Raw genomic sequence first — 25,831 nt, forward strand, 5'->3', positions numbered from 1 at the left:
TCGGTGCTTCCCTGGGTGACCCTAACAACCTTCTTTTTCCAGTTTACTTCCCTTTTGCCCTGCTTTCTCCAGAATCATGGTGGCACAGCTCTTTTTCGGGGGAGAAGTCCTTTCCAAAGGTGTTTCTTCTGTGTCTGCTTTGGCTTTACTTCCCTGCACAGCTCAGAGGACATCTTGCATTCATCTCACGCTGGCTGTTTTCTCCTGACCCTCTTCCTTCTCCTGCTCCACCTCCTCTCTTTTGTGCAGGACTTCTTGGACTGCTCCTGGTTTGCTCTGAGGACGTACCCAAGTAAGCGTGTGCAGGGTCCCACTTTCAGTAGTCCATGAAACATCCGTTTGAGGTTCACTCTGCTTGGTTTTCTTTCCAGTTTTCTAGGGAAACACCCCTGGACTGTACACAGCCTGGGGCAGCAGCATTTTTCATGTTTCCTGCCTTAGACATTCTCTTAGCTGAGACAGAAAGACCCCTTCCTGTATCTCCAAAGTAAAATAGAGACAGGTACTCTATAGATCTGTCTTTTTCTTGCCAGCCAGTACACTACATAGCTTAAGAGGACCCAAAGTCATTACCTGCTTTCCTGTTAGTCTACTAAGGGATGGATTTGGAAAAGCTTCTTCTCCTCACCCTCTTCTTTTGCAAGTGATCTGCAGGGGAAAAAAAAAAACCCACGTGGTCTGGATTTTATGTGCGCTAGGAGTTTCCTTTTCACCACTCTCAACTCTTGTGTGTGTGCAGGTGACCAGACCTCCTTCCGAGTTCAAGTTCGGCAAGTGGAGGACTATCCCGTGGACCTCTACTACCTGATGGATCTCTCCCTGTCCATGAATGACGACCTAGATAATATTCGCAATCTGGGGACCAAGCTGGCTGAAGAGATGCGAAAGCTCACTAGCAATTTCCGGCTGGGGTTTGGCTCTTTCGTGGACAAGAACATTTCTCCTTTCTCCTACACAGCACCAAGATACCAAAACAATCCCTGCATTGGGTAAGTGGTAGGTGTACCCTGGAAGGACAAGCCCCGTGTTTGCACAGAGCCTAGCTGCAGTCTTCTCTTCCCATTCTTGCTTTAAATAATGAACCACGCTTAAGCCCTGGCTTTTGGGAATGCTGATTAGCCAGGGCTGTCACTGTGATGCTCCAGAGATGTTCAAAATAGGACAACTTCCATTTTGCAGGGGCTTTTGGGAGATGTCTGCATCTAGAGATGGGAAACTGTTGTATCAGGAGCCTGAAGCTATTTTTAAGTACCTGAAGAGGATGCAGGCATGGCAGACTTCTTTGTAGGCTTTAAGAAAAAGGAGCAAGAGCCAGAAATTCCTGATTTCTGATCCTAGCTCTGAGTCATAGTTTGGCCTTGAGTAAATCAATTAAGCTCTTTGTCTCCATTTTACAGATAAGGAGACCAAGGCAATGTAAGTCCTTCCCAACAGAAGTGTTTGGGGGAAGTGAGATTTGTGATGGCCTGTAGTACTGATTAATGAGTTCTTGTAAAGTGTTTTGAAGATGTCAGGCAGGTTTTTTCATCTTTATTGCTGTGGAAGCAAAACAAACTGTCAGTTTCAAAAGACACAGATGATGTGGTTTGCTTTGCGGTAATATCAGAGCCTTCCTCCTTTTTTTTTTTTTTTTTTTTTTTGCTTGTTAGTGTCTTTGTTAGAGTCTTTTTGTTTGCCTTTTAACTGCTGGAGTTGGGATCAAGATCATTCAATTGAGGATTACGCCAGAGTGAAATTGGGTGTAGTGGAGGGTGTCCACACTCAGATGGGTTTGGATGTTGGCACTAAAAGATGGATGCAGCAGCAAATGCCCTCCTGGGAGAATGTCACCATTGACACTTACCTTTGTGGTCCCCATCTTTTACCATATTCATTGTTGGAGTGCTTTCTGGTCATGTAAGGGCAGTAGGGTTAGCACTTTTATTTGAGCGATTCATGGATACTTACATTGTAAGATCACCACACGAATGGATGCCAAGCTCTGCAAGCATGCATCCTTTAAGTTTTCCATATGAGAGGCAGATTAAAGTGAGCTGGCATCGGCTGTGAGTTTCTTGGCCAACTTTTGGCATTGACCAAGCATTTGGCATCTCATTGCACATTGACCAGACAAAATTATCTGTATTCCCTTTTCACCAGTTCTGTCCAGAGAGGAAAGTCAAATGGATTTTAACACTGAAAACTCCTGCTTTGGCCATAAAGCATAGCCAAAAGTGACCACACTGACTGAGCTGGGGAGGTGGCTCTGCCACCATGGCACCGTACACTATGCTCTTCATAGCTCTTTCCTCCTGAAATTTGGCTTGGCCTCAGAGGGATGCTCTCAGTCATTTCTGTTGTCCTCAGTTTCCATCATCCGCTCATGTTGCTTGCGGGCTGGGGACAGGATTTTGCTCCAGCTGGGGAAATCTTGGAAACTTTGTTTGGCTGGTGTGTGATGTAATTGAAGTGACATGGCTTTTGCTGAGTGAAATGGAGTGAAATGTGCAGGAGGGGAGGGGTGGGAGAGGAGGAGAATATGGAGCTGGACAACTCTGCAGCGAGGCATGCCTGAAACTGCTGATGCCCTTTCATCAAGGGCATCCAGAGCTATCACCTCAGCTTCTCCCACCACGATCAGGCTATATCTGGATGTCCTTTTGGTTTTACCCAGGTGGTTGCTTTTCTGTTTGTGGGTTACATTAAGCCAGCTTGGTCTTGGGAAACCATTTAGGAAGGATTGCCCAAGGCAGCTTGTCTGGTGGGCGCTCTCTTCCAGTTGCCATCTGGCTCCTCTTCATCCAAACCAGGGGTGCTGGCTCCCTGTTGTTCTCCAGCAGCGTCGCCTTCCCCTGCCTGCTCCGCAAGCCGGCTGTCGCTGCTGCCAAGCAGCTTGCTGATGTGGCAGTGAGGTCGTTGTCAGGTGTGGTTTTGTTTGCAGCTATTTCTAGTGTCAAAGCAGACTTTGTCCAGTAGCCTGCTCTCATCTAAGAAAAGCTGCAAGTAAACATGAGCTGCGGTGGGTGTTTTTTGCCCTGGGTCCAGGCTCTCTCCTCCTCCTCCTCCTTTCGGTGATGGCTGTCCTGCAGGTCTGGGTGGGGTGCAGCCCTGCTTTCATGCGGGGTCTGGCTGGGATCGCTTGTGCCTCCTCCACCTCACCCCAGCTCCCTGCTCACCCCTGCTCCTGGCTTAGCATCCCAGCTGGGACCTGCCGGGGAGCCAGGATGTGGCCTCTCACAGCCACAGTGTCATTCAAGAGAGATAATACGAAGGAAACAAACAGTAAATTTGAAAAGATAAGGAAGGCAGAAGGTTCGACTGAACGCCTAATTGCCCATCTATCTCTGATATGGCTTGTGGAGGTTACAACCTGAGATAACCCACCCGCACTGCTGTGTGCCCTTGTGTAGTCACTCAAATACCCAGATGCACCCAGATGTATCACGTGGGTTCAGGGCTGCTTGCTGAGACCCTGCAGTGCAGAGGTTTCAGACATCACAAACTCCTTGTCTTGGCCCTAGGTGCGAGCAGGATGCAAGTCTGAACACGGGACTGATCACAAGGGATGGCTCTAATTGCCAGCCAGGCCCAGGGCAGTGGGACTTGCCCCATGGTTAGGGGTGTGCATGGCTGTGCGAGTGGAAGTCCCGGCTCTGGGCTTGCTTGTGAGGGATTTGAGTTCCCAGCCATAGTAAATCTTAAATGCTCCTTTGTGTAAAAAGCCTCTTACAATTTACCCATAGTGGGTCATGTGTCAGCAGAAGCCTTTAATTGTTCTCTGGGTTTTATCTTTGAAGATAGGAGTGAATTAGTGCCAACCCAACTCCTTTTTAAACACATTTTCTTCTTAACCCTTCTCATCCCTCTCCCCTGCACACACTCTGATTTCCCACGCCGCAGGAGCTGCTCTCCTGAGCTCTCCTGGCCGCGCGGGGAGCACCAAAGCTGCCTCCTGATAGTTTGGTATGGAAGAAGAAGTTTTCCTGGTAGCCTGCCGAGCTGTTTCTCTGCCTTAGGGTGCCACTCCTACCTTTTTGCTCCAGCAGCCCTCTGGAAAGCAGAGATGGTGTTTGCTCACCAGCTTGCAGGGATAGTGGGAGTATGCAAGAGTTGGTGTTAGTTATCACCACATCTAGTGTTGGGCAATTGCCAGGTGCCCGGTGACGTGCAGTGGGTGCGGGGTGGCACGTACTGCCAAGAAAAGTGGATGGCAGAGTGAAAATGCATATTGAAAAATAGGGGAAAAGTAGCTCTCGGCAGTGACACTTCTGTGTGATGCCCTTTGACACCAGCCCACCGGTTCTGCAGGCACGGGGCACGGCTCACACCACCCTCCTGGGCTGCTGGGGATGGTGGCTTTGCCAAAAAGCACCCTCTGCATCACTGTGAGTCACATCCTGCACTGTGGATTCCTGGTGTGAAAACTGCTTTATGGGTGCTGAAACTGCAGAGTTGCATGGCCTGGGGCAGGCTGGTGCTTGGTGTCTTCGCTCACACCTTACATGGAGAGAGGTGTTCAGTCCTGGTGAGATCTCTGGAAACTTCAGCTGCTCAAAACCCTGGGGGGGGCAAACAAAAAAAAAATGGGCTCTACTGTAGGGTTTTGTAGATAAATACCCAGAAATCGAAGTGTCCAAAACATGAAGCCTTGTGGAAGTATTTTATCCCTTTGAACAGAAGTTTGGAGACCAACCTGGTAGAGCTGGGAGCTTCTGCAGCTCTTGGCTGCTGGTGTGGTTCCTCCCAGCTGACCACTCCTCTGTTCCTCCTGCAGTTACAAGCTGTTCCCCAGCTGCGTCCCATCCTTTGGCTTCCGCCACCTCTTGTCCCTAACGGATAAAGTTGACCGTTTCAACGAAGAAGTTCAGAAACAGAAGGTTTCCCGCAACCGAGATGCTCCAGAGGGCGGTTTTGATGCAATTTTGCAGGCTGCCGTCTGCAAGGTGAGTTGCTCTGATTTCTGGGGTTTTAAAGCAAAGCAAAAGAGGAGGAGGTTTCTTCTGCTCTGTTCTAGGACCAGGGTAAAGCTTCAGTATGCCATTTTTTGGAAGTAACTACTACATTTTTCTTGCAGAAACCATGAAAAATGCCTTGAAAAGTAGAGGCTATTGTTTTCATGTGGTTTTGTACATGAACAGGCAAAGAAAAAAAAGGTTAATATTTTTTCTAGTTTAAAGGGGTAAAAACAAAGCTTTTGCAAATGCAAATTTACGGCTGAGATTTCATCACGTGGCTAGACTTGTAGGTGCTGATCCCTGAGCACCTGGGACAAAATCCTTTAAGATTCATGCACACTTGTGTGCAGCGGCACCGTGCATCGGCTCAGTGCGTGTGTGCCAAACACATCTTGCAGTGGTTGACTCATGTTGAGGGTTGGAGCTGGTTCCTACTGCTCGTACCTGCCCCCTTTGTGTGTGGGGCTGGATGAGCCCACCCCCAGGCCCTGATAGCCTGCTCTCCCTCTTTGTCAACAAAACTGGAGCTGTTAGCAGTAATTAAAGACAGAGTTCATTAGCTTGGTGCCATGTTAGCCATGTCCTTAGGGTTTTTGGAGGTGTTTGCTTGAAGATCTTTCTGGAACAAGTAGGTGGGTTGCTCCGTATCCCTTTGTGCATCAGGGATGGAAGTGTTTGCTCCCCTCCACTGTGTGGCTGAGCTTCCCTGCTCGCCAGGGACAGCTCTGGTTGCTTTTTCCCCTCTTGACATACAGTTTGGGTTTTGCTTCCTCCAGCCTTGCATAGTCCTTTGGATTGGGCATGTTTTCTTCTGAGTCTGGATTTTGGGAACTGGGAGATAGGCATCGTCTGCAGGAGTGGTGGGACACAGGCTTGTGGGAAACCAGACCTTCCCTCGCCTGGGTTGGCTTCATTTACACTTCATGCTCTTGGCAGGACTGAACCTGCCCCATTGGATCTGATGCCACCCAACAGCCATCTTCCCTCTCCCAGCCAGGCACAGGTATTATTGTTGGCACAGCTACAGTGCTGCTCCCAGTACTCATCTGGGCATAAAGTGCTTCTCAGTTGTGGAGTGGTGGCTCTCATGGTTAGAGCAGAGACATCTCAGGATGGTCACTCAGTTGTGCCACCCACTGTGTGGTTTTTTGCAGTTCCTTCCAGCACGTTATTGCAAAAATGGGACAACGTTTCCCTATGATGCAGAAATGTTGTGGTGTGTATCACAAGGGCTCATTTTGGAGGTGTTGGTGGAAGGCAGGAGACCTACAAGATATTGCCTACACACTTCTGCCAGTCTCAAATTGTTGGTAGGGACCAAAAACTTTGACTGTCATTCTTGAGCGCACAGCCTGGTCCCTTCTAAATTCAGAAGATGAATTTAGATGCTGGCACCATCTAAATTCAGGACTGAGCATCCTCTAGGAAGGGTGAGCAGAGGTGAGCGTGTGCTCTTGCGTGGCTCTTGGCATGATGAGGCAAGTCATGACAGAGGAATTTCTGGAGCCGCGAAAGTTAGTTAATTGCCAGAGCTCAGGTGTGGGAAAGGAAGTCCGTGGGACCGGTGTGTGAGGCAGGAGAACCGGCTGCACCGTAACTCGCGCTGCCTTGGCAGCCCCTTGCTGTAGGTGGAGCAGCTGCCTGCTGATCCCAGGTAGGAGCAGCAAAGGCTCCATCTGTCCAGAGTTAGAACAGCCAAAATTCCAGACCATTCCGGCTGATTGACCTCCTAAGCCCCGTAGCCAAAACGGGAGCTTAGTGATTAACTTCTGTCGTGGCGGCCGAGAGATGGCCCAGACCGGTCGGCGGCCTGGGTTGTGGTGGGGGTCAGCACCATTGAGGTGGGTGAAGGTGGCAGACGGCGGGGGTAGCAGGGAAGTGCTGCTGCCTGATGACGATGCTCTTTGCTGCAACAAATGGCGCTTTGCAGCCAGCAGTGATTGATGAAGTATCGTGGGGACTAAACGCTGCAGAGACAGTAGTTTCTAATAACTCGGGAACTATATTCCTCCACTGCAGAGAGAGCAGCATACAGATACCTTGGTGACTTCTGGCATGGGTTTCTTCATCACTACTGTGGTACCCCATTGCATCTCGTTGGCGTGCTCTAGCTTTTTCCAGCTTTCACCCTCTGCCCTATTCAAAACCCAAGTTTTAGAGCAGTTATGACCTTAGAAAGTCCCCTGCCTTCAGGGCGATGCAGCATGTTGACCATGAAGTACTTTGTGCTCAGCAGCAGAGCTTGTGGCATCGGGGGGACATCCCGGGGAGAGCGGGTCATGGCAGGGCAGACCCTCGCTGTTTCCAAGCCACGGTGTCCGAGTGTGGTCTTCTCCACCTCTTCAAGCACCGAGGTGTCAGAAGCAATACCTACTCTGTTGACTAGGTATTTTTATACTGTAATTCATATCAAACATTTCTTCTGCATGAGCTGTCTAAGAGCTCTGTAACGCTCAAGTCATTTTTTGGCCTGGTTTTCAAGCCAAGGAAGGGGGAAAGTTTGTACAGCTAATACAGACTAACAAGCAGGCCCAGGGTTTGGCTCCTTTCTGAAAGATGAAGATATAGTAAATGTTATTCTGGAGGCAATGAAAGAGCCAGAGACAATAAGCCTTTATCCTGATGCTAAAATGGTAAGCCAGGAATATTAATCAACTTTCTGTAATTACATTTTCCATTTGCAGTATTTTGGGTTTCTGCCATTCTTTAAGTGCAAGCGTCATATGGCTTGGTGGTACGTATAAGTTTCAGATCTTAGATACTAAGATGCAGCAAGGAGATAATGCTGGATTAGAAAATGAAGCATCTTTTGAAATAGTTTCATTTGGTGCTTGCTAGACACTGGTACATGGAGATGGCCAAGGCATCTGGGAGACACTGAGGTGCCTTTCAGAGCTATGCCAGACAAAGAAGGTTTTGGCTTTCAGTCCCTAAGGCATACTTGTCTTGCACCTGTATCTGTTTCTGTTTCTTGCTTCCAAAAAAGTCTGCACCTGAGAAACTGGTCGGGGTTTAGACACATTGATGAATCCAGGGGGTCTCCTGGCAATTAATGTCTTGGCAACTGAACCATTTTTATTCAGCGCCCAAAGCATAAATTTAGATATTTATTTCAGGCTTGGAAATACTGATACAGGGTTTTGCAGCCTTTTCAATAGGATTTGGAGGGCTGTGCTGTGCTGAGACAGTTGTGGCACTTTTGCCAGTCACTGTTGGCTGTAAGGCATGAGAAGCTGGTCTGCTGGGGTACAGGAGGCAACTGCAGCTGGTCGTAGGAGTAGGGGCAGGATCCGTAGCGTGCCCAGCCCTGTGGAGACACGTCTTCCCACTTCACTCTGCTTTGGGTCAGGTCCCACCCCTGCTTTCAAAATCCCTTATATCCCATGAGGATCAAAAACCAGATGAGGGGGCAGACGTCAGTGCAGGTTTTTTTGTTCAACAATCCCAGTCCAGTAAAAATAAACAAAAGTCTCTTTGGTTATTTGGTTTAAGCGGAGCAGAGTGCTGCTCTGGGTTTCGCGGTGGAAACTGCATGTTGAAGAGCTGTATTTTCCAGTGCCTGGAAGCTGCTGGTGGAGGCAGTGTGAGATGCAGCGGCTCCTTGGCGTGCCAGCCTCTCCGGGTGCTTTTTCCATAGGTCTCCAGCTCTTTCAGTGTGGCATCAGCACCGGCTCGGCCACCGCGTCTGAGACGTCCTGGTCCAGTGCTCTGAGGCATCAAATGCTCTCAGTGCCCGGATATTGGCACCGACACTGTGGGTGCTCGGTGCTTTTTGGAAGTGAGTTCCTGAACTGAGCAACCAAAGCACTTTTGATGTTGTTTATGTGGGAAAGTGTGTGTTGGAGGCACAGAGAATTTGTCCGCAAAGGGATGCTTAGCCCTTGATTTAAAGGTGGGCTTAGCAGGCAGGTGAACAGCAGCATCACCCCTGAAGTGGATTTGTAACTGCTGCTTGAATGCGGCTCGTTCTCTTTGTGTGTAGTGCATTTCTAAGGAAATGAAACTCGGATTAATCCTTTTAATCTCTTTGGGAGTTTCTTGGCCTCAATCATTAAAAAAAAAAAAAAAAGAAATCAGCTTTGGATACTCAGAGAAAAGTGAACTGGATGGGCTTCTGTCTGGTGGCTGAGTAGACCAAGAACTGCTTCTTGCATTGTTAAAGCCATAATCACTTTTGGGTTGAGTTCTTAAGAAATTACATTTTGGCATGAAGATCTTGCCTTTTGTGCAGTGGGGTCACTTCAGTGGAATGAGTCCTGCTTCCCAGAGCAAAAAAGTCCACATTGCATACTGAGCTGGACTGTAATGTGCTAGTACGTGGCAAAGGATGTGTGTTGCCAAAGCCTTCTTCCTATGGCCTTATTTGCATTGTGTGGGTCTTTAAAATGCCATTAAAGAAATTACACCTTCTGCAGTAGGGACGAGAAAGAAATCTACTCTGGAATAGTGTCTCTGAAGCAAGAGTTATATTTATCGGAAAGATCAGGAAGCTTTGGGCTATGACTCACGTTTGCAGGCGAAAATTGCGCTGGCAGCAGCCATGATTCCGCATCTGTCTGCCTGCTCTGCCCTCTTGCCCTGTCCACACCAGCGCTTTCCATAGAAAGCGTCTTTGCAGCTGGGCTGCGGCAGCTCATAGGCTAACATCTTACTGTAAAAAAAGGCAGAGTTCGGATTTTGCTAAATAAGCTGCGCGATAAGCTCTGGAGGAGTTGGGTATATTCATCTGCGCCGCGTTCCCACCAGTGAGTTTTTACCAGCTTTTCCCTCATCCCTTCCCAAGGGATTTGCGCTGTGTCGCTCCGAGCTGGGGGCTGGAGGGAGGGGGATGCTGGATGTGCGTGGGGAGGGAAGGCGTGGGGCTGCGTCTTCGCTGGTGGACAGGGCAGGGTGGCCAGCCCCAGGGGAAGCTCTGGGAGATGGGGCTTTCTGGCTCCGGTCTCTGCCGTGGCAGGATCTCTCTGCTGCGGTTGGCAGGCGGGACCTCAGGCCGCCCGGCTTGGCAATGAGCTGGCAGTGGGAGCAGCCAGCGAGCGCAGGGGAGTGTGCTGCAGTGCGATGGTTTCCAAAAATTTCTTTGGGGCTTCGCTGTTTTCCTCCGCTTCTGTTGCAACAAACAGCTTCAGTGTGCTGTTGTAGGCACAGATCTGCTTCTCGGGCCGATGCAAAGGCGGAAACCTGGGGAAGCTCGGTGGGAGGGAAAAATTTATCCACTAAATGTTATCCCTTTATTTGGAAAACAATCTATCCCTGCATCTCTCTCCATGCAAAGATGGTGATAATGTCTGGTCCTTGCACAGAGTGCCTGTGCATGCACATGGGTGCACCAAAGCCAGCACCCTCGGGCAGGGACCTCGCTGTGTGTCACAGCTCAGAAACAGCTTTTACGAGCGGGTGGTAATGAAACTGCTGAGCGGGGATATTGCAGCCCTTGCTGTTGCCTTGCCCACTCCGCAGAGCCAAGGAAACAAGGTCAGATTAAATGTGTGTGGAGGAATTTGGCAGGTCTCCTTTGGCTATAAAAGCAGCTGAAATTCTTATTCTTGGATCTGTGTAGAGAAGGTCTGGTGGACAGTCCACATACCTCCTCATGCCTTTTTAAGTAAGTGCGTTGGAAGGAGATATTGGGAAATACTAGATGGGCCCCTGATGTTTTGGTTTTTGCCAGGGATGGGGGGACAGCAGCATGGTGCTCTTCTAATTAATGCTAACGGGTCTGCTGCTGGACGGGCGCATGGCTGGGACCGTGTGCAGGGTGAGGGGCAAAGCGTGGGCTTGGCAGGGGCAGACCGGCTGTCTCACGGGGTTTGTTTTCCTCCAGGAGAAGATCGGCTGGCGTAAGGAGGCGTCTCACCTGCTGGTCTTCACAACGGATGACGTGCCCCACATAGCCCTGGATGGGAAGCTGGGGGGGCTGGTGCAGCCCCATGATGGCCAGTGCCACCTGAATGAAGCCAACGAGTACAGCGCATCCAGCCAGCTGGTGAGGGGGGACATGGGGGCCCGGCCCTTGGAGACCTCGGGGTGTTGGTGGACCTCTCTGGAGACCAGCCACCCCCGACTCCAGCAGCCTTTGGCAAACGCACCCCCTGACCAGCATGGTTTCACCTGCTCCTGCAGTTTGCAAATAAAATTTGCGGTTCTGCTTGGGCGTCCCCCCACAGTGAATGCTTCTGTGATGCTCAAAAATGAGTTAGGAGCTTAGCAAGTTCCTTCAGGGCTCATTGCAAGGGAGGGAAAAGTAACTCGGTGTCCTGAAGAGCATCAGATTTTGCATGCAAAGTGTAGAGGAAACATAAAATATGTCATCCCTTTTCTAAAATGTCCGGTGGACTGTCAGCTTCTCCCTGGGGAGGCTGAGTCTACCTTGATGTGACTACACTAGCAAGCACAACAGGATGCTCCTCTTACTCACAGCCTTTGAGCACAACACTAACATAGGTCGTAGTAATAAATACACAAACTGGCCCTTTTTTTAAATTTAAACTCAGTGGAGGAAACTTCTGGGGTGAATGGGCACTTGCCTGCCACCTCATTATCACATCCTTCTGCAGAAGGGTGCTTTATTCAGCAGATCACAAGCACTACTTATGATTTTTGTTCCTGCATGGATGTCACCTCATAACAGGAGGTGTTTCTGCATGGAAGCTAGGATCCTTGGAGAAACTCCCTTTCCACCCACCTGTGCAATCCTAGCAAGCATATGTATACGGGAGTACAGCCCCTGTACTGATATGGGGTTATGCTGGGGAGCTGGTGTGGGGATGCTGCCTTGTTGTTCCCATGTTTAAGTCTTTGAGGTTCTCAATCAGCCCTCCAGTCTGCAAGTAAATGAGGTCTTTTTTCCCAAGGACAGCAATTCAGAAGCAGCCTGGGATTTTAAACTCAAGCTGGTCTCTTGAAATTGAGCCCTGGTTCGTTATTTTGTTTCCTGTGGGTAGCTAGAGCAGTATCTTCTTGCCATCCTCTCTGTCTGGGAAGTCTGCAGAATTAAAGAGTTTATTGTAATCTCTTTGTGGTTCCAGTATGCAGAAAGAGCAGGCAATGGATGTTTCCGCTTTGGAAGAAAAATCATACATTTCCACTTACTGCAATTCTAGATCTCCCCGCCTTGCATCCCTGGAGATAGCAAGCAACTTATTACACACGTGTGTCTGCTGATGGCAAAGCAGAGAGGAAAGAAAGAAATCCAGTGTTTCAGGTGTTGCTGCAGCTAATGGTGTTGTCAGTCATAGATTCTAGTGAAAGGTGCAGCAGAAATATTTAAGGCATAACAGAATTTCTACTGTTTCAGTTGGGATTGTGCTGGTACATCAGGGACTTCATCCTGCAACAAAACACGCCACATTTCTGGAACAAATTTTGCTGTTGGGAGGAGAAGAGCAATGAAATTAGTCTTTGTTTCTGTGTTACCCATTAGTCTTTCTGCCTTTTTTGCGCCCTAGGATTATCCTTCCCTAGCACTTCTTGGGGAGAAACTCGCTGAAAACAACATCCACCTGATTTTCGCTGTTACGAAAAGTCATTATGTCCTGTACAAGGTAAGTGCTGCTGAGCCGCCCGGGCTGGGAGGAGATTTAAATGCCTCTGGAAAGCATCTTCCCGCTGGCACCGCGGAGCGGAGGCAGCCGCAAGCGCGCGTGTGCGCAGCCGCAAGCGTGCATGTGTGCAGCCGCAAGCGCGCGTGCGCGTGGCCACGTGCTGCCCGCGGGGCTGGCAGGGGCAGGCAGATGCAGGCAGGCGAGGCTCAGCCCGCCGTCCCTTCCCACGAGTCCTTTCAGTGAAAAGCACTAAAGCTCCTTAGAGCAAACAGATATACATGTTAGCGAGCATGCAAAGACCTAAAATAGACTCCAGCTTAATCTTGATGTTCGGATGGCTGCCAGCTGTGCAGCGTGCGAGAGAGCAGAAACCTGTTCAACCCATTCTGCGGTGACTTAATCCCATTACCTAATCGCGCGCAGTGTTTCTGCCCAGCTGTGTTTTTCCATCACGGAGTCCAGGGCCCTGACGTGCCACATATAGTTTGAACTCCCTCGCCATCCCCTCTCCCCTCCGAAAGGAAAAGGTGACCTGAGCCGCAAGGGCCGGCCTGCGTCTGGAGCTGCCCCGCAGGGTTTCGCTCCTCTGCGGATGCCGGGGAGGTGTTTCAGGCGGGGTTGCTTTTGGAAACCTCTGCTCTGGCTCTCGAGGCTCGAGCGAAAACAACAAGCAGCTGCGTTGCTACCGTCGAGATGCTGCTGCTTGCCTGCGGAGAGCGGGAGGGCTGAGCTCATTCTCCACCCCCTCTCCCGGGGATGCTCGCAGGTCGTGAGGCGAGATGGGGCAGCCGCAGCTCCCTCCCCGCGGTGCCGGCTCTCGCGAGTGCACGGTGGCTGGGTCTTGCCCCCTCCGGCAGCAGAACCCGGCTCCGTTAGTCCCCGTCCCGTGGCCGTGAGCTTTGCTTAGCATTCAACGTGCCCTGTTAGCAATGCTTTGCTTTCCAAAGCTCCACGTTAACGGGAGCCAAACTGTTCCGTGTACACCACTGGATGATATTGCAGGGTGTGTGGCCGGTGTCCCTGGCAGGGGGTCGGTCCCTCCTCGCGCTCTGCTTTCCTTTCTGCATCCCAACATTTTCTTTCATTTTCTTTTTTTCCCCCAAGAACTTTACCGCCTTAATTCCTGGGACGACAGTGGAGATTTTGCACAAAGACTCCAAGAATATCATCGAGCTGATCGTCAAGGCCTACAACGTAAGTGCATTTTAATACCGCAGCTGCTGTCGTGCAAAGCGCCAAGAGCTCGGCCAGCTCGCCTCTCCCCAGCGTGCTCCACCCGGCTTGGCCGCCTCCCTCCCTGGTCCTCCGTACGCTGCCGGAGCTGGGGCATCTACCCTGGGAAGGAAAACAAGGCGTGTGAGGTGGAGAAGGAGCACAGGGATACCCAAGGAAGCCTGCAGCACAGCAGAGATTTCACCCCATGGCTCTCGTATGCAGAATTACCCTCCAAATACAGCCCCGATCTAAAACAACTCTCTCTCTCAGAGCACCCTACCAGTAGGTAAAATAGATTATTTCTTTGCTATCTGATGTTCAGAGGCCTCCCGAGGATGTGACCAGGCTCCAGCTAAGGTCGCATCCTTGCGTTGGTCTTCATGCAGCACAAGTTGGTCCTCAGCACCCATGAGCATCACCATGTCTCTTAGGTCCCAAAGGAGCCCTGCCTATGTGGCATTGCCAGGGCAGCCTGCCCTGCTGCAGTGGGGCCTATGGAGGACAGCAAAGGACCTGCAGTTGTACTGCTGACCTGATGTTGTCCATCTCCATGGAGATCAGGGGAGCAGATCAATTAGAAGCAGCTAAATTGCATGTTCGTTGGGTAGTTAGTTGTCAACATTTCTGTTGACTTCTCCCTGAATTCTTATGGGCCGGCTCTTTGTGCTCCTGGAAGGATATTGCTGTTTTGGTGCTGGGCATGGAGATCTGACCCCATCATGGGTCAGCCTTCAGGTAGGGTTCTTCATGCATGGGACCTGTGAACACAGCTTTCGATGGCTGCAAGCTCTTCTTAGTACTATGCTCATTAGTGCAAAGGAGTGAGGAAGGACTTCTTTGGAGGAGTTCACACATTCAGAGGTCATGCAAGATTGTGCTGTGCTTTGCATGACCTGTAACATTCATCTTTCCTTCCCTGCAAGCTCCCTGCAGTTAAAGCGGCCTTTGGTTAAAGCAGCATTTGGTTATGCCCTTGGGAAGAATGCTGCCCAAAGCTTCACCCTTTGAGGAAAGGCAATGAGCAGCTAAATGCTGCTAACGAGGCCCTGGACATACTGCAAAACAAAAGCCCAGTTGTCCCAGTTTGTCCCCTTGAGGAAAGAGGGTCTTGTGGCTGAGATGCTTGGCTGGGGAGAAAGAAATGAACATTCACTCCACGTTGACTTTGCATGTGGCCTCAGCGCTATCATGTGAAAACCTCCCTTTGCCTCAGCTTCCCAGCTGTAACATGCATCCGTGCCTCCATTTCACCACCCCTCAAGCCTTTGTGGATAGATACAAGCTGATGAAAACCATTGGGGACCTGATGTCCCCACCTCTGCTCCCTCCTCTTTCTCCTCTTTGCTTGTGAGCTTTCCAGTGTAGCTGGCTGGAAACCACTAGGATGCTGAGACCACGGTGCCCCACAGAAGGAGCTGTGGGGGATGATCTGCTGCTGAGCCTGGGGCTGGTTTCTTGCCGGTTCAGCTGGGTGGTGGGTGCGGGCTGGGACCCCCGGGCATGCTGCCGGGAGCTGGAAGCTCCTGCCTGTGCTGCAGGCATGGGAAACCTGGCACCCGCCCAGCCCATCTCCTCTTGGTAGCTTTGTTTTTTTCCTGAAATGAAGGAGGAAGTTCTCACTGAGGGAGAAGGCTAAAGTTTCTGTTTCCAAAGTGGGAGTGAACCTTTTTTAACTCCTCACAGAAAGGAAACTCTGTGCTTAGAGAAACCCATCACCTGCGACAGGGACCGTCTCCTCCTGCGGGGTGGCAGTGGTTGGTGCTCTGGGTCTGGGCTCAGCCTCTCCCCTCCAGTGCTTCAGCCGTCTCTGGTCCTCTCTTGTCTGCTTCCCTCCACTAATGCGTACATCAGACTTGCTCAGGGCTTACGTTACCCCCAAGATCCTTTTCCCCCTTCTCTTCATCTTCCATCTCCCTTTTTCTTCTGCCCAGCGTGCTGTCACCTCTCCCTCATCCAGCAGGGCCTGAAGAAAAAGAGAAGGGGGACTGCTTTTTTCTCTGCCCTCACTAAGAAAAAAACCCTTCCCCCAAATCTCAACACGCCTGGGAGATGGAAAGGCTCCTGGGGGGCTCTGCCTCGTAGTAGCTAGGTTTGGACCAAAGGGACCAATTGGGACACTGGTTTAGAAACTGCTTTTCTAAACCCAAGCCAGGCAGGTCTCGGATGTGTTTCTTGTTACACTACTGATGCGTTTCCCATGGCGGGTGGCCTTCACATCAGCCATCCCTGGAGCTGCTGCCGGTTCAGGATTTCCTTGTTTTTACACTGAAATGATCCAGTCTTGGCATTTCCCCCGGGCTACAGCAAACAGCTTTATTTCAGGCAGAGACATTGCTCCATCTCAGGGCCAGGTCCTTCCTCTAGGTCTCTCCAGTGTCCTCCGCTTGTCCCTGAAGGCACAGCAGGCTTAGGGGCCACCAAACAACACAGCAGCAAAATCTGCAATTGCCCTTAGCGGTGGCTGCGGTGCTGTGAGAAGGTATTGCTGTGTAATGGTGCAAAGTGGCTAATAATAATAGCATTACAATTAAGCTAATAGCATTACTATATAGGGCTAGTAAGAGACCTTGGCATCTCTATAAGAACATTGGAAGGGCCCATGCAAGGTCATAGCAAGGGTTGGCCTGGTGTCCTGTCTTCTGCCATGCCCCAGATGAGATGCTCTGGGCAGGAAGATGAGAGGGCATCATCAGTGTGACAGCTAATTCCTATGGGATAATTCTGGGCAGAGCAGTATGTTCAGCTTTACCAACGTGCACGGCATTGAGCCTGCAGGTGATGGATGCTCTGTATGGTCCAAATTGCCACCCCACGAATGGCTCCTCCATTACAGCAGAGAGATGGGAAATTATTCCTTTCTTTCCTCAAGGGCTGTTTAGATTCACCCAGCCAAAACTCATTTATTTTCTGCCTGTTCCCAAAAGTGTTAGCTCTTTGCTGGCGTGTGAACCATGGTTTTGTTATCGCATGTACTGGTAAGAGATCTGAATTAGCACTTTTCCTTAGTCTGGCCACATTGGTAAGGACTGGGGACAAGGGGGAGAGGGATGGAGCTGCAAGCTGACTTTGGAAAATAAAACTATTTGTACAAAAAGCTCCATTTTGAAAACCTTTGTAGTTTTTGGACACCACTCATGAAAAAATCAGTTCCAGCCATTGGAAGAATTAAACAAAACAACCTCATTCCGACTTAATACTTATAAACTTCATTTTGTTTTGACTTAAAAAGTCTGTGCGTGCAGCAGGGCAGAGAGATGAGAAGCAGAAGAAAGGGGGTAGGAGCATACCAAAACCTCGCTGATGGAAAACGTTTTTCACTTTGAAAAGTTTCACAAAGAAAGAGATTTTTCATTTATTTTTTTCCCATGGTGGTGTTTCCAGCTGATGCATCTGAAAGAGTACTTATTGTTTGCCATTTTCTCCTAAGAGGGAAAATGTATTTTTGTGACCAGGTGAAATCAAGAAAGCAGGACAGAGTTAGTGCAGTTTTATGCCTTCTCTATGCTGTACGATGGACATCACAGGACGACTGCCAGTGGAGAATCAGACTTTGTGCTTTGCTAAGGGGCTGGTTTATGGGGAGGAGGAGGTGCAGATGTGCGCACCAGGCTCTGACCTTCAGCTGAGAGATGCTCCATTTGTGCTCGAGAATGTTTTCTTCTTTCTTTTTCTTGTGCATCTGTATCTTTTCAATGCTGGCTACAATGGTCATCCCACTTGTCCTAGAGGGCATAAGCCACCCACAGGGGTGTAGGCAACTAGACTCCCCATGAGTCTAGTTGTGTTCATCAGAATTCTCCTGGGCTGGTTAAGTCAAACCCAAATGTCAATGTGTGTGCAAGGGTGATTTTTTTTCATATAGGTGCAGAGATGTCCTAGCCACCCTCTGGAAACATCAGAAGAGACTAAAGCAGAAGAAACCCACCTGCCTTTGGGAACCTGACGGTTTGCTTTCCCATTGTGTTTCTAGAGTATTCGGTCCAAGGTGGAGCTTACAGTCTGGGACAGCCCTGAGGACATTGGTTTGACCTTCACTGCCACGTGCCAGGATGGGTTGTCCTATCCTGGGCTCAGGAAGTGTGGGGATCTCAAAATAGGAGATACGGTGAGTCTGCCTTTCAGTCTGTCCCCTGGAGAGGCTGTTTCAGCCTCCGTGCAGCCGCTTACCACTCTCAATGAGTGGTCCTGGGCAATAGAATACAGCTTTGCTCATCTTCCTCTGCTCTCCTCATGCCATGCCATGTCAATAAAGCCACGGAGAGTGGCTTTGCTAGAATTGGCTCTGGGTGGTATAGATCAGCCCACGGTCAGCTGTGAGGAAAGAGGGAATACAGGCATCTTGTCTACAGCACCCTTAGCCAAAAGGTCTTGATCAGGCAGCAGGACACAATAGTCAAGAATGGGCTCTTTTTTCCTGTAATCCCAGATATTCATGTCATGCTCTCCCCTGTGAAATTTTTATTGCTGTGGTCTGCTGGTCTTTTCCTGGTCCATTAAATTTCCAAGGTTTTCTTGTTATTGTTTGAGAATCCTGGCTTATATTAGCATCCTGGCTTGTTATCAGAAATAGCGTGGCCAGCAGGAGCAGGGAGGTGATTGTCCCCCTGTACTTGGCACTGGTGAGGCTGCACCTCAAGTCCTGTGTTCAGTTTTGGGCTCCTCACTACAGGGAAGACACTGAGGTGCTGAAGGGCATCCAAAGAAGAGCAATGAAGCTGGTGAAGAGTCTGGAGCACAAGTCTTATGAGGAGCGGCTGAGTGAAATGGGGTTGTTTAGCCTGGAGAAAAGGAGGCTGAGGGGAGACCTTATTGCTCCCTACAACTGCCTGAAAGGGGGTTGTAGTGAGGTGGGTGCTGGTCTCTTTTCCCAAGTGTAACAAGTGATAGGACAAGAGGAAACAGCCTCAAGTTGTGCCAGGGGAGGTTTAGATTGGATATTAAGAAAAATTTCTTCATCGGAAGGGTTGTCAAGCATTGGAACAGGCTGCCCAGGGAAGTGGTTGCATCACCATCCCTGGAGGTATTTAAAAGACGTGTAGCTGTGGCGCTTAGGGACATGGTTTAGTGGTGGACTTGGCAGCGTTAGCTTAACGGTTGGACTTGATGATCTTAAGGGTCTTTTCCAACCTAAATGATTCTATGAGTCTAATCTAAACCTGTCTTTCCTGGAGTGAAGAGGTCATGGTTAACTTCGGAGGTATTGCCAAAAAAGACAGAGTGCCCAGAAAGGCAGCAACCCTTCTCTTGTGTGTTCAGTTCCTAGGGTTATTGGACGGCAGCACAGGCTAAAAATATAGTTTGGCCCTTAATCTTAACAGTATACACAGCATAATCCATCCTGTGCTTTTTTATAAAAAAAAAATAGAGAAGCTAAGCTTTGCTTGTTTATATTGAATACTGATGCAGATCAATGAGTTCCTGGGCTGTGGTGCTGGGGCAAGAGGGCTCAGACCAGCAGGGAACCCCCTCCCCTTCTCCAAGCTTTTGCTGTCTGCAAGGACGTGGGTGCAGGTTCATTAGCAGCCTGGTTGCCTTATTTGAGAAGAGTGACTCTGCAAACATACCAGAGCTCCAAGCGCTGAGGCATATAAAAATAGTTTGAAAGAGTCAACAGTAGCTGGATTTTTACCACGCCAAATAAGGATCATGCAAAGTGTTAAAAAGGGAGGTGGCCTCTTCTTTTTTAGCTGACTTTACTGGATCTCTGATGGACAGGTAAAAGCAATCCCTGTAGCTAGGCATGTGCCCTCCTTGTTCCCACAGCGAAGCCTGAGCCCCTGACGTAGCAGAGTTAATCTGGTGGTTGATCCTGGGCTCCCGGCTTTGGCATGAGCAGGGGGGTTGCCCCAGCTGCCGCAGCTTGTGCCGTAAAGGGGTTTGGCAGCGGGTGCAGCGGGGAGCCAGCACTGGTACCTCTCCCATTTTAGGTGCACCCGAGTATCGAGGTGCCTGCAGAGGCAGACATGCCACAGGATTGTGGGGTCCCATCCCTCCATCCCCTCTTGTTCAGCTGCTCTCTGCTCCATTGCTTCCACGTGGATCAAGATTTGACTCCTGCTAAGAAAGTGTCCCCAAAGAGGATAACGCTGGCACTGGGTCCTCCTAATCTGCCAGGGTTTAGTCCTGGGGCCGTGGGTGTCAGATGGTGAATGGGAGCAGGATTACCCTGATCCCTTTAGCTTGCTTTCTGATCTCCTTCTCCTCTGTAATTTGAGCTCGTTGCCTAATTGCTTCAGGCCTTGGGAATGGGAGGGGGTCAAGGGAGGTTTCCTGGGGGTGCAGCTCTCCCAGCTGGGGGTGGCTGCTATGCCGCCGTCTGCACGTTGCCCCTCAGCATGTGGGATGGGGCAGGCAGTGAGAGCTCGAGGTCACCCCAGATGTCTCCAGAGAAAAATCATTCCCTCCTGATGTCTAGGAAAGGGGCTCGTTTCCTTGGAATAAGGTTAATCCTCTTTGCTAACCAGCAGCTCCGGGCAGTGCTGGCTCGACCAAGACCCCCACTGAACAGCAGGATTAAATTAGGGGCCATTCAAGCGGCCATAGGACGGTCTTGGTTTTCCCGAGGAGAAAATCCCTGACACTGGATTGTAGCAACAGAAAATTAATAGGGGGTGATGTATAACCATGTAATGATGTTTAACCCTTCTGAAGTGTCCTGGTTTCAGCTGGGATAGAGTTAGTTTTCTTTCTAGTAGCTGGTATAGTGCTATGTTTTAGGTTCAGTATGAGAAGAATGTTGATAACACACTGATGTTTTCAGTTGTTGCCAAGTAGTGTTTAGACTAAGTCAAGGATTTTTCAGCTTCTCACGCCCAGCCAGCAAGAAGGCTGGAGGGGCACAAGAAGTTGGGAGGGGACACAGCCGGTGCAGCTGACCCAAACTGCCCAAAGGGCTATTCCAGACCATATGATGTCATGCCCAGTATATAAACTGGGGGGAGTTGGCTGGGATTGCTGCTGGGAGCTAACTAGTCATTGGTTGGTGAGTGGTGAGCAATTGCATTGTGCATCACTTGTATATTCCAATTCTTTTATTATTATTGTCATTTTATTATTGTTGTTATTATCATTATTAGTTTCTTCCTTTCTGTTCTACCAAACTGTTCTTATCTCAACCCACGAGTTTTAGGTTTTTTCCGATTTTCTCCCCCATTGTACTGGGTGGGAGGGGGAGTGAGTGAGCGGCTGCGTGGTGCTTAGTTACCGTCTGGGGTTAAACCACGACATGAAGCCAGTCTTAATAGAAGCATCCATCAAAGTGGCCAGTTAGCAGCGTGCTGAAAGCTTGGGACTGTGTGACTGATGCACATCTCTATTTGCAGATCAGGATTCCCATAAAACCTTCTGAATCTGTGACCTTGTAGTCACCCTGGGCCCTTGTGCTGCGTTTGTTAGATCCTTGGTAGTGCTTGGTTTCAACAGAGTTTATTATTTTTAACAGCATGAATACCGGCCTCTTTGGTAGAGTTTTGCCCTGTTTATTTCATGGGAACAGGCAGGTTCCTTCCCGCTTCACAGAAACCAATGGTCCCTGATGGGGAAAATTACTGTTAACAGCTGACAGAAGAGTTTTAAAGCGTTAAGGATGCCGAACGCCTCTTGGAACCGGCAGATGTTGGTGCATTGAGCTGCAGATGCCCTTGCTAGACGTGCAATTGTTTGGGGGTTTTTTGCACACCTGGGAGCGAAGCTCAATGCGGTGAGCATGGCCCCGCTCCGGGGAATTGCTCCATGGCTTTTTCTCGGGATACTTGCCCTTCCCTCCTGCCTTGCCTCCCAGGACGCCCTTGATGGCCATTTTGGGGCTGTGCACGTTAACTTACATCTCAACCTGCCCCCCCCGCAGGTTTCCTTCGAGGTGTCCGTGGAGGCGCGGAGCTGCCCCGCCGAGGACACCTCCCACGCCTTCACCATCAAGCCGGCCGGCTTTCGGGACACGCTGGAGGTGGCGGTGACCTACAACTGCCTCTGCGGCTGCACCAGCCGCGCCGCGCCGGCCAGCGGCAAGTGCAGCGGCAACGGGACCTATGCCTGCGGGCTGTGCGAGTGCGACGCCGGCTACCTGGGGGCCAGGTGCGAGTGCGAGGAGGGTGCCAGCGGGGACATGCACCACGCCATGTGCCGGGAGGCGGAGGGCAAACCCCTCTGCAGCGGGAGAGGGGAGTGCAGCTGCAACCAGTGCCTCTGCTACGAGAGCGAGTTTGGAAACATCTACGGGCCCTTCTGCGAGTGCGACGACTTCTCCTGCGCCAGGTACAAGGGAGTCCTCTGCTCAGGTAGGAGCCTTTCCTCCCTCGCACCCTCCGCTTCGCGGGCGTGGGGAAACCACCCCGAAACAGGGAAGGCTGCTGGGCTGGTGCGTGCAGGGTGTGCGAGGGGCTGCGCCTACCCCGCCTGCCCAAATCTGGCCTCTTTCTGGCGGGATCTGTGCTCCCTTTCTTTTCTTCATGGAAAAAAGGAAGGAGGCGTTTAAGTGCATCCACGCTAATGAGCAAAAATGCATTATCCCCATCAGAACTGAGTTTCCAGCATTAGAGTGAAAGGTGCTCTCCTTGCAGGCTTCTCCTCTGCCCGGGTCCTACAGAGATGAACAGTCTTGGCTTTGGTGTCGTTATTTTGACACAACCACACACATCTTTTGCACGCTGAAGTATATCCCTAGGAAAGAGTAAACCAGCACAGGCTTGAATCCTCTGAAGCTTTTTGGTGTTTTCTTCGGTTGGATTTCTTCTACATGTGCCATCCTTCCCTGCGTAGGCAGAAACAGTCTTTTTTTAAAGATCAAGCATTTGAAGTAATCCTCTGGTGCAGCGCAGGTGAAAGGAAAGGTTGTGTTTCAGTCTGTTACTTATGAGAGAAGATCTGTGTTAAAGGTTCCTAAAGGTATTTCAGGTATAGATTTTTCTGCCCATTGGGAAAACAAGTCATTCACTGAGAAAGATGTAGCCAGTCAGCTTTGCTTAAGCAAAGGTAGAGGAGTTATTTAGCTGTGTTTGCTAGACTGGCTTTAATTCCTTGTCAGTCCAAGGTCACATAATTTACCTTGCACATAATTGCCTGGATTAGCCCTCGGACATAATTCCCTCAGTTGGAGCTGGGCAAAAGGTTATTCTTTAAAATTTGCCTGCTTTCAAGCAAGTAAAATATTTCCTTGACTGAAAATCTTGGGCAAAATTTCCAAACCAAGTGTAAACTTGGAAAAATAGCTGTTTTTCATGTTTTCTCCAGGGAAGTGGTGGGGTTTTTCCCCACTGTTTATCTTGCCCTGCATGTTTCTGAGCTGGGCAGTAAGTGATGGGGCACCTTTTGTTTGCAAGTTTCTGGCTGTTTGAGATGGTCACGATGTTGGGTGAGTAGAGAATGTTCACACTTATTTTCCTGTAGCCTGGCTAGTGATGTTTTGGCACTGCTGAAGGTGAGACAGGCGATACCCCGGGTTTTGGCTTTGCCTTGGGGCTCCCTGCTGCAGAGCAGTGAGAAAGGCCAGTACCACCTTCCACAGCGACTGCCCTGGACCGGGGCGGGGCTGGGGCTCTCCCTGCTGATGCAGGAGCCGAAAGAAGGGTGAGCAAGCAGGAAAAAGGTATTTGAAAGTAGGTGGGGGCAAAAATAAACTCAACTGTGAAGTAATTAAGAGCAGTACTACCTGGGGGTTCTCCCCATGACCATATTGCTTTGATAGCATCATCCCACCCAAAAGGAGTATATTTAATAGCAAGCAGGGCAGCGATACTATAAAGAGAGGTTGGAATGTACTGGTGTAGCAGTTGGTACTCCAAGAGAAGGACACTCCTTTGCTCAAATTTCCTTTTCATCAGGAGAGCCAGAGCTCTGCCACTCTGCAGGAAAGCAAGTTATGTGTCTTCTGTTGCACCTGCTTTCTTCTGTTCCTGTGGAGGGCTTCTGGTGTTAGGAAGAGCAGCATAGCTGGTTTGGGATTTGCCAGAGTTTTTTAAAGTCTTTTAAAAGCCCTTTTTATAGCTATGAAAGAAAACAAAGGGTGGGCTGAGGCCAAGTGGCCTCTCTGCTCCAAGGGTGGGATGGAGTCTGGCATGGCTGCGTGGGGTGGTTCTCCCTATGCCTCCTGGCATTTCTATTGCTGCCGGTTGGTTGGCTTTTTCTTTTTTAGATTCCAGCACTTACAATGCTAAATCTGAGCTGTAGCAAGCACTATGCCAATGACATAACATTTTTTTAAGGTGGTTTGGTCAGCCCAAGAGGCTTGGGGCTTCACCAGCCCACCAAAAATGTCAGAGCTTGTACAGTGGGGCTGTCCCCAGAGCTGCCCCTAACAACCAGCCCTTGGCTACACAAGCATCTCTGGTGGCTTCCAGCAGACATGTGCTCTCTCCTTCCTACAAATGAGGCCTTCTTGAAAAAGACCGTATGTTTAGCTTGACACTGAACATCTCAGCCCACCAGCATGTGTAGACTTGGCAGCCAGGGGAGTTTGGGTGCAGGATGTCCCTCAGGGTGGTCGTGTAGAGTCCGGTCACTGCTTTTGTTCCTGCAAGGGGGAGAAGCGACATCCTGCCCTCCCTCTGTCTTTTCCTGGGCACAGTGTTTGTCCCTGAAAGGCCCTGGCATCCTGGTGCCCACCACTCTTGCAGGCTGAATCCCACTGTGAGGGGAGATCCAACAGGTTTTAGCAAGTGCAGAAACCAAAAAAAGCAGCGCGGAGGGAGCTGTCACTTTGCTGTAGATGGTTGTTGTCTCCATCCTTGTTTGGGAGTTGCTTGGCTTGGACCCATGAGGGGAACTCATCACCGTTGTCAAGGGCTTTATTTATATTGTATGAGTCTTCTGGTAGTGTAGAAGGCACTTAATGCCTCTCAGTGTATTTCTGATGACTGTATTTTGAACAGCTTTTTCACCCCAAAGGAACCCAACCTCAGTTTTAGCACATGGGCTATGGTGTCCCCCGTTAAATGCATTTACACCTGCCCAAGCTGTTGAACAAGACTGTACAATGAACCTGAGTGCCCATCCACGACAGAGCAGGTGGGAAAGCAGCCAGTCTAACTCAGCCTGAGGTTTGGGGGAGCACGAGGAGGAAAGCACAGTTTTCCAAGCTGAGAAACAAAAATCCATGCATGCAAACTGCTTTGCATGTATGTGGCCCTGCTTTTTGCATGCCTCAGCTCAGAGGCGCTGTGAGCCCATCACCAACCAGCCTGGGCATTCCTTCCTTTTATGATCCGGAGCAAAGCTGTCCCCATTGAGTCACTGCCATGACACAGGGCTGGGCAGCAGATTGCGCTCAGGCATCCCATATTCCCAGCGAAAGCCACAGCAGGGTTGAAACAGTCTGAAATGAACTTTAAGCTTCTTGTCTCTTGATACTCAGTCCTTTGGCCAGCAAAAGCATTTTCATTCTTGGGTCCATTTATAAATATTGGCACCTCGTTTTGTCAGGGTTTGAGAGGAGAGATGACTGCAGGCAGTGCTGCATACAGCTCCTGTCCTTTTGTAGCTCCCCTCCCCGGTGTGAAGTGGAGAAGCAGATTTTCGGTGGGAGATAACCTAAAGGAGAAGCAAGAATTCAATTCCTGTTAGTGGGAAGTTTAACGTGCCTCCTGCATCTGTGAGGCAGGTGGGAAAAGGAGTCATTTATAACGTCATAAATGTTGATTCAAGTTGCATCCATCTCTTAGTCAATGCCGCTTAGTCACTAATAAGTGGCGTTTGTTCTGCTGCTCCCGAGTCCACTTAACAACTCGTAGCTGTTTCAAACCATTAATCCAGCTTCTGGAAGGGCCATCAGGGATGGCTTGCAGACGTGTTCTTTTCCTCCAAAAGAGATGCAACCAGGTTATCCACAGCATCGTGCTCTGACAAAGCGGGCAATTGCTTCCCAAATCCCTGAATGCTTCGCTCCTGGTTTTTCTCTGGATGGAGGAGTTACCCTCTTGCATTGAGACCTCCAGCACATCGCTCTGGCCTCTGCTCTGAAATGTGGGTGGCCGCGGCAAAGGGGAAGAGAGCTCTCCCGCCTGCGGCCCAGCTCGGGAAGGGGCAGCGGGCTGCACGGCCCAGTGGCTTTTGAACCCCTTGGCTGCCTGCCAGGCAGTTTGACAAAGGAGGAAACATCTCGGCACTAATTGCATTCCTGAAGGTCCCATAAAACTAGGTGGCAAGAGG

General features: G+C 50.0%; 1 protein-coding gene across 1 annotated transcript in view; it reads left to right on the plus strand.

Annotated features, from left to right (window-relative positions):
- The window catches only part of ITGB5 (integrin subunit beta 5), a 64,185-nt gene that overhangs the window by 16,779 nt on the left and 21,575 nt on the right, over positions 1-25,831 (plus strand). Inside the window, exons 4-10 of the mRNA XM_069780927.1 lie at positions 740-989; positions 4,754-4,922; positions 10,756-10,917; positions 12,380-12,475; positions 13,580-13,669; positions 17,661-17,795; positions 21,537-21,966. Coding sequence (XP_069637028.1) covers positions 740-989; positions 4,754-4,922; positions 10,756-10,917; positions 12,380-12,475; positions 13,580-13,669; positions 17,661-17,795; positions 21,537-21,966 — 1,332 coding nt within the window. The remainder of the gene's footprint in view (positions 1-739; positions 990-4,753; positions 4,923-10,755; positions 10,918-12,379; positions 12,476-13,579; positions 13,670-17,660; positions 17,796-21,536; positions 21,967-25,831) is intronic.

Source organism: Haliaeetus albicilla, chromosome 4, assembly GCF_947461875.1.
Source record: "Haliaeetus albicilla chromosome 4, bHalAlb1.1, whole genome shotgun sequence".
NCBI lineage: Eukaryota > Metazoa > Chordata > Aves > Accipitriformes > Accipitridae > Haliaeetus > Haliaeetus albicilla.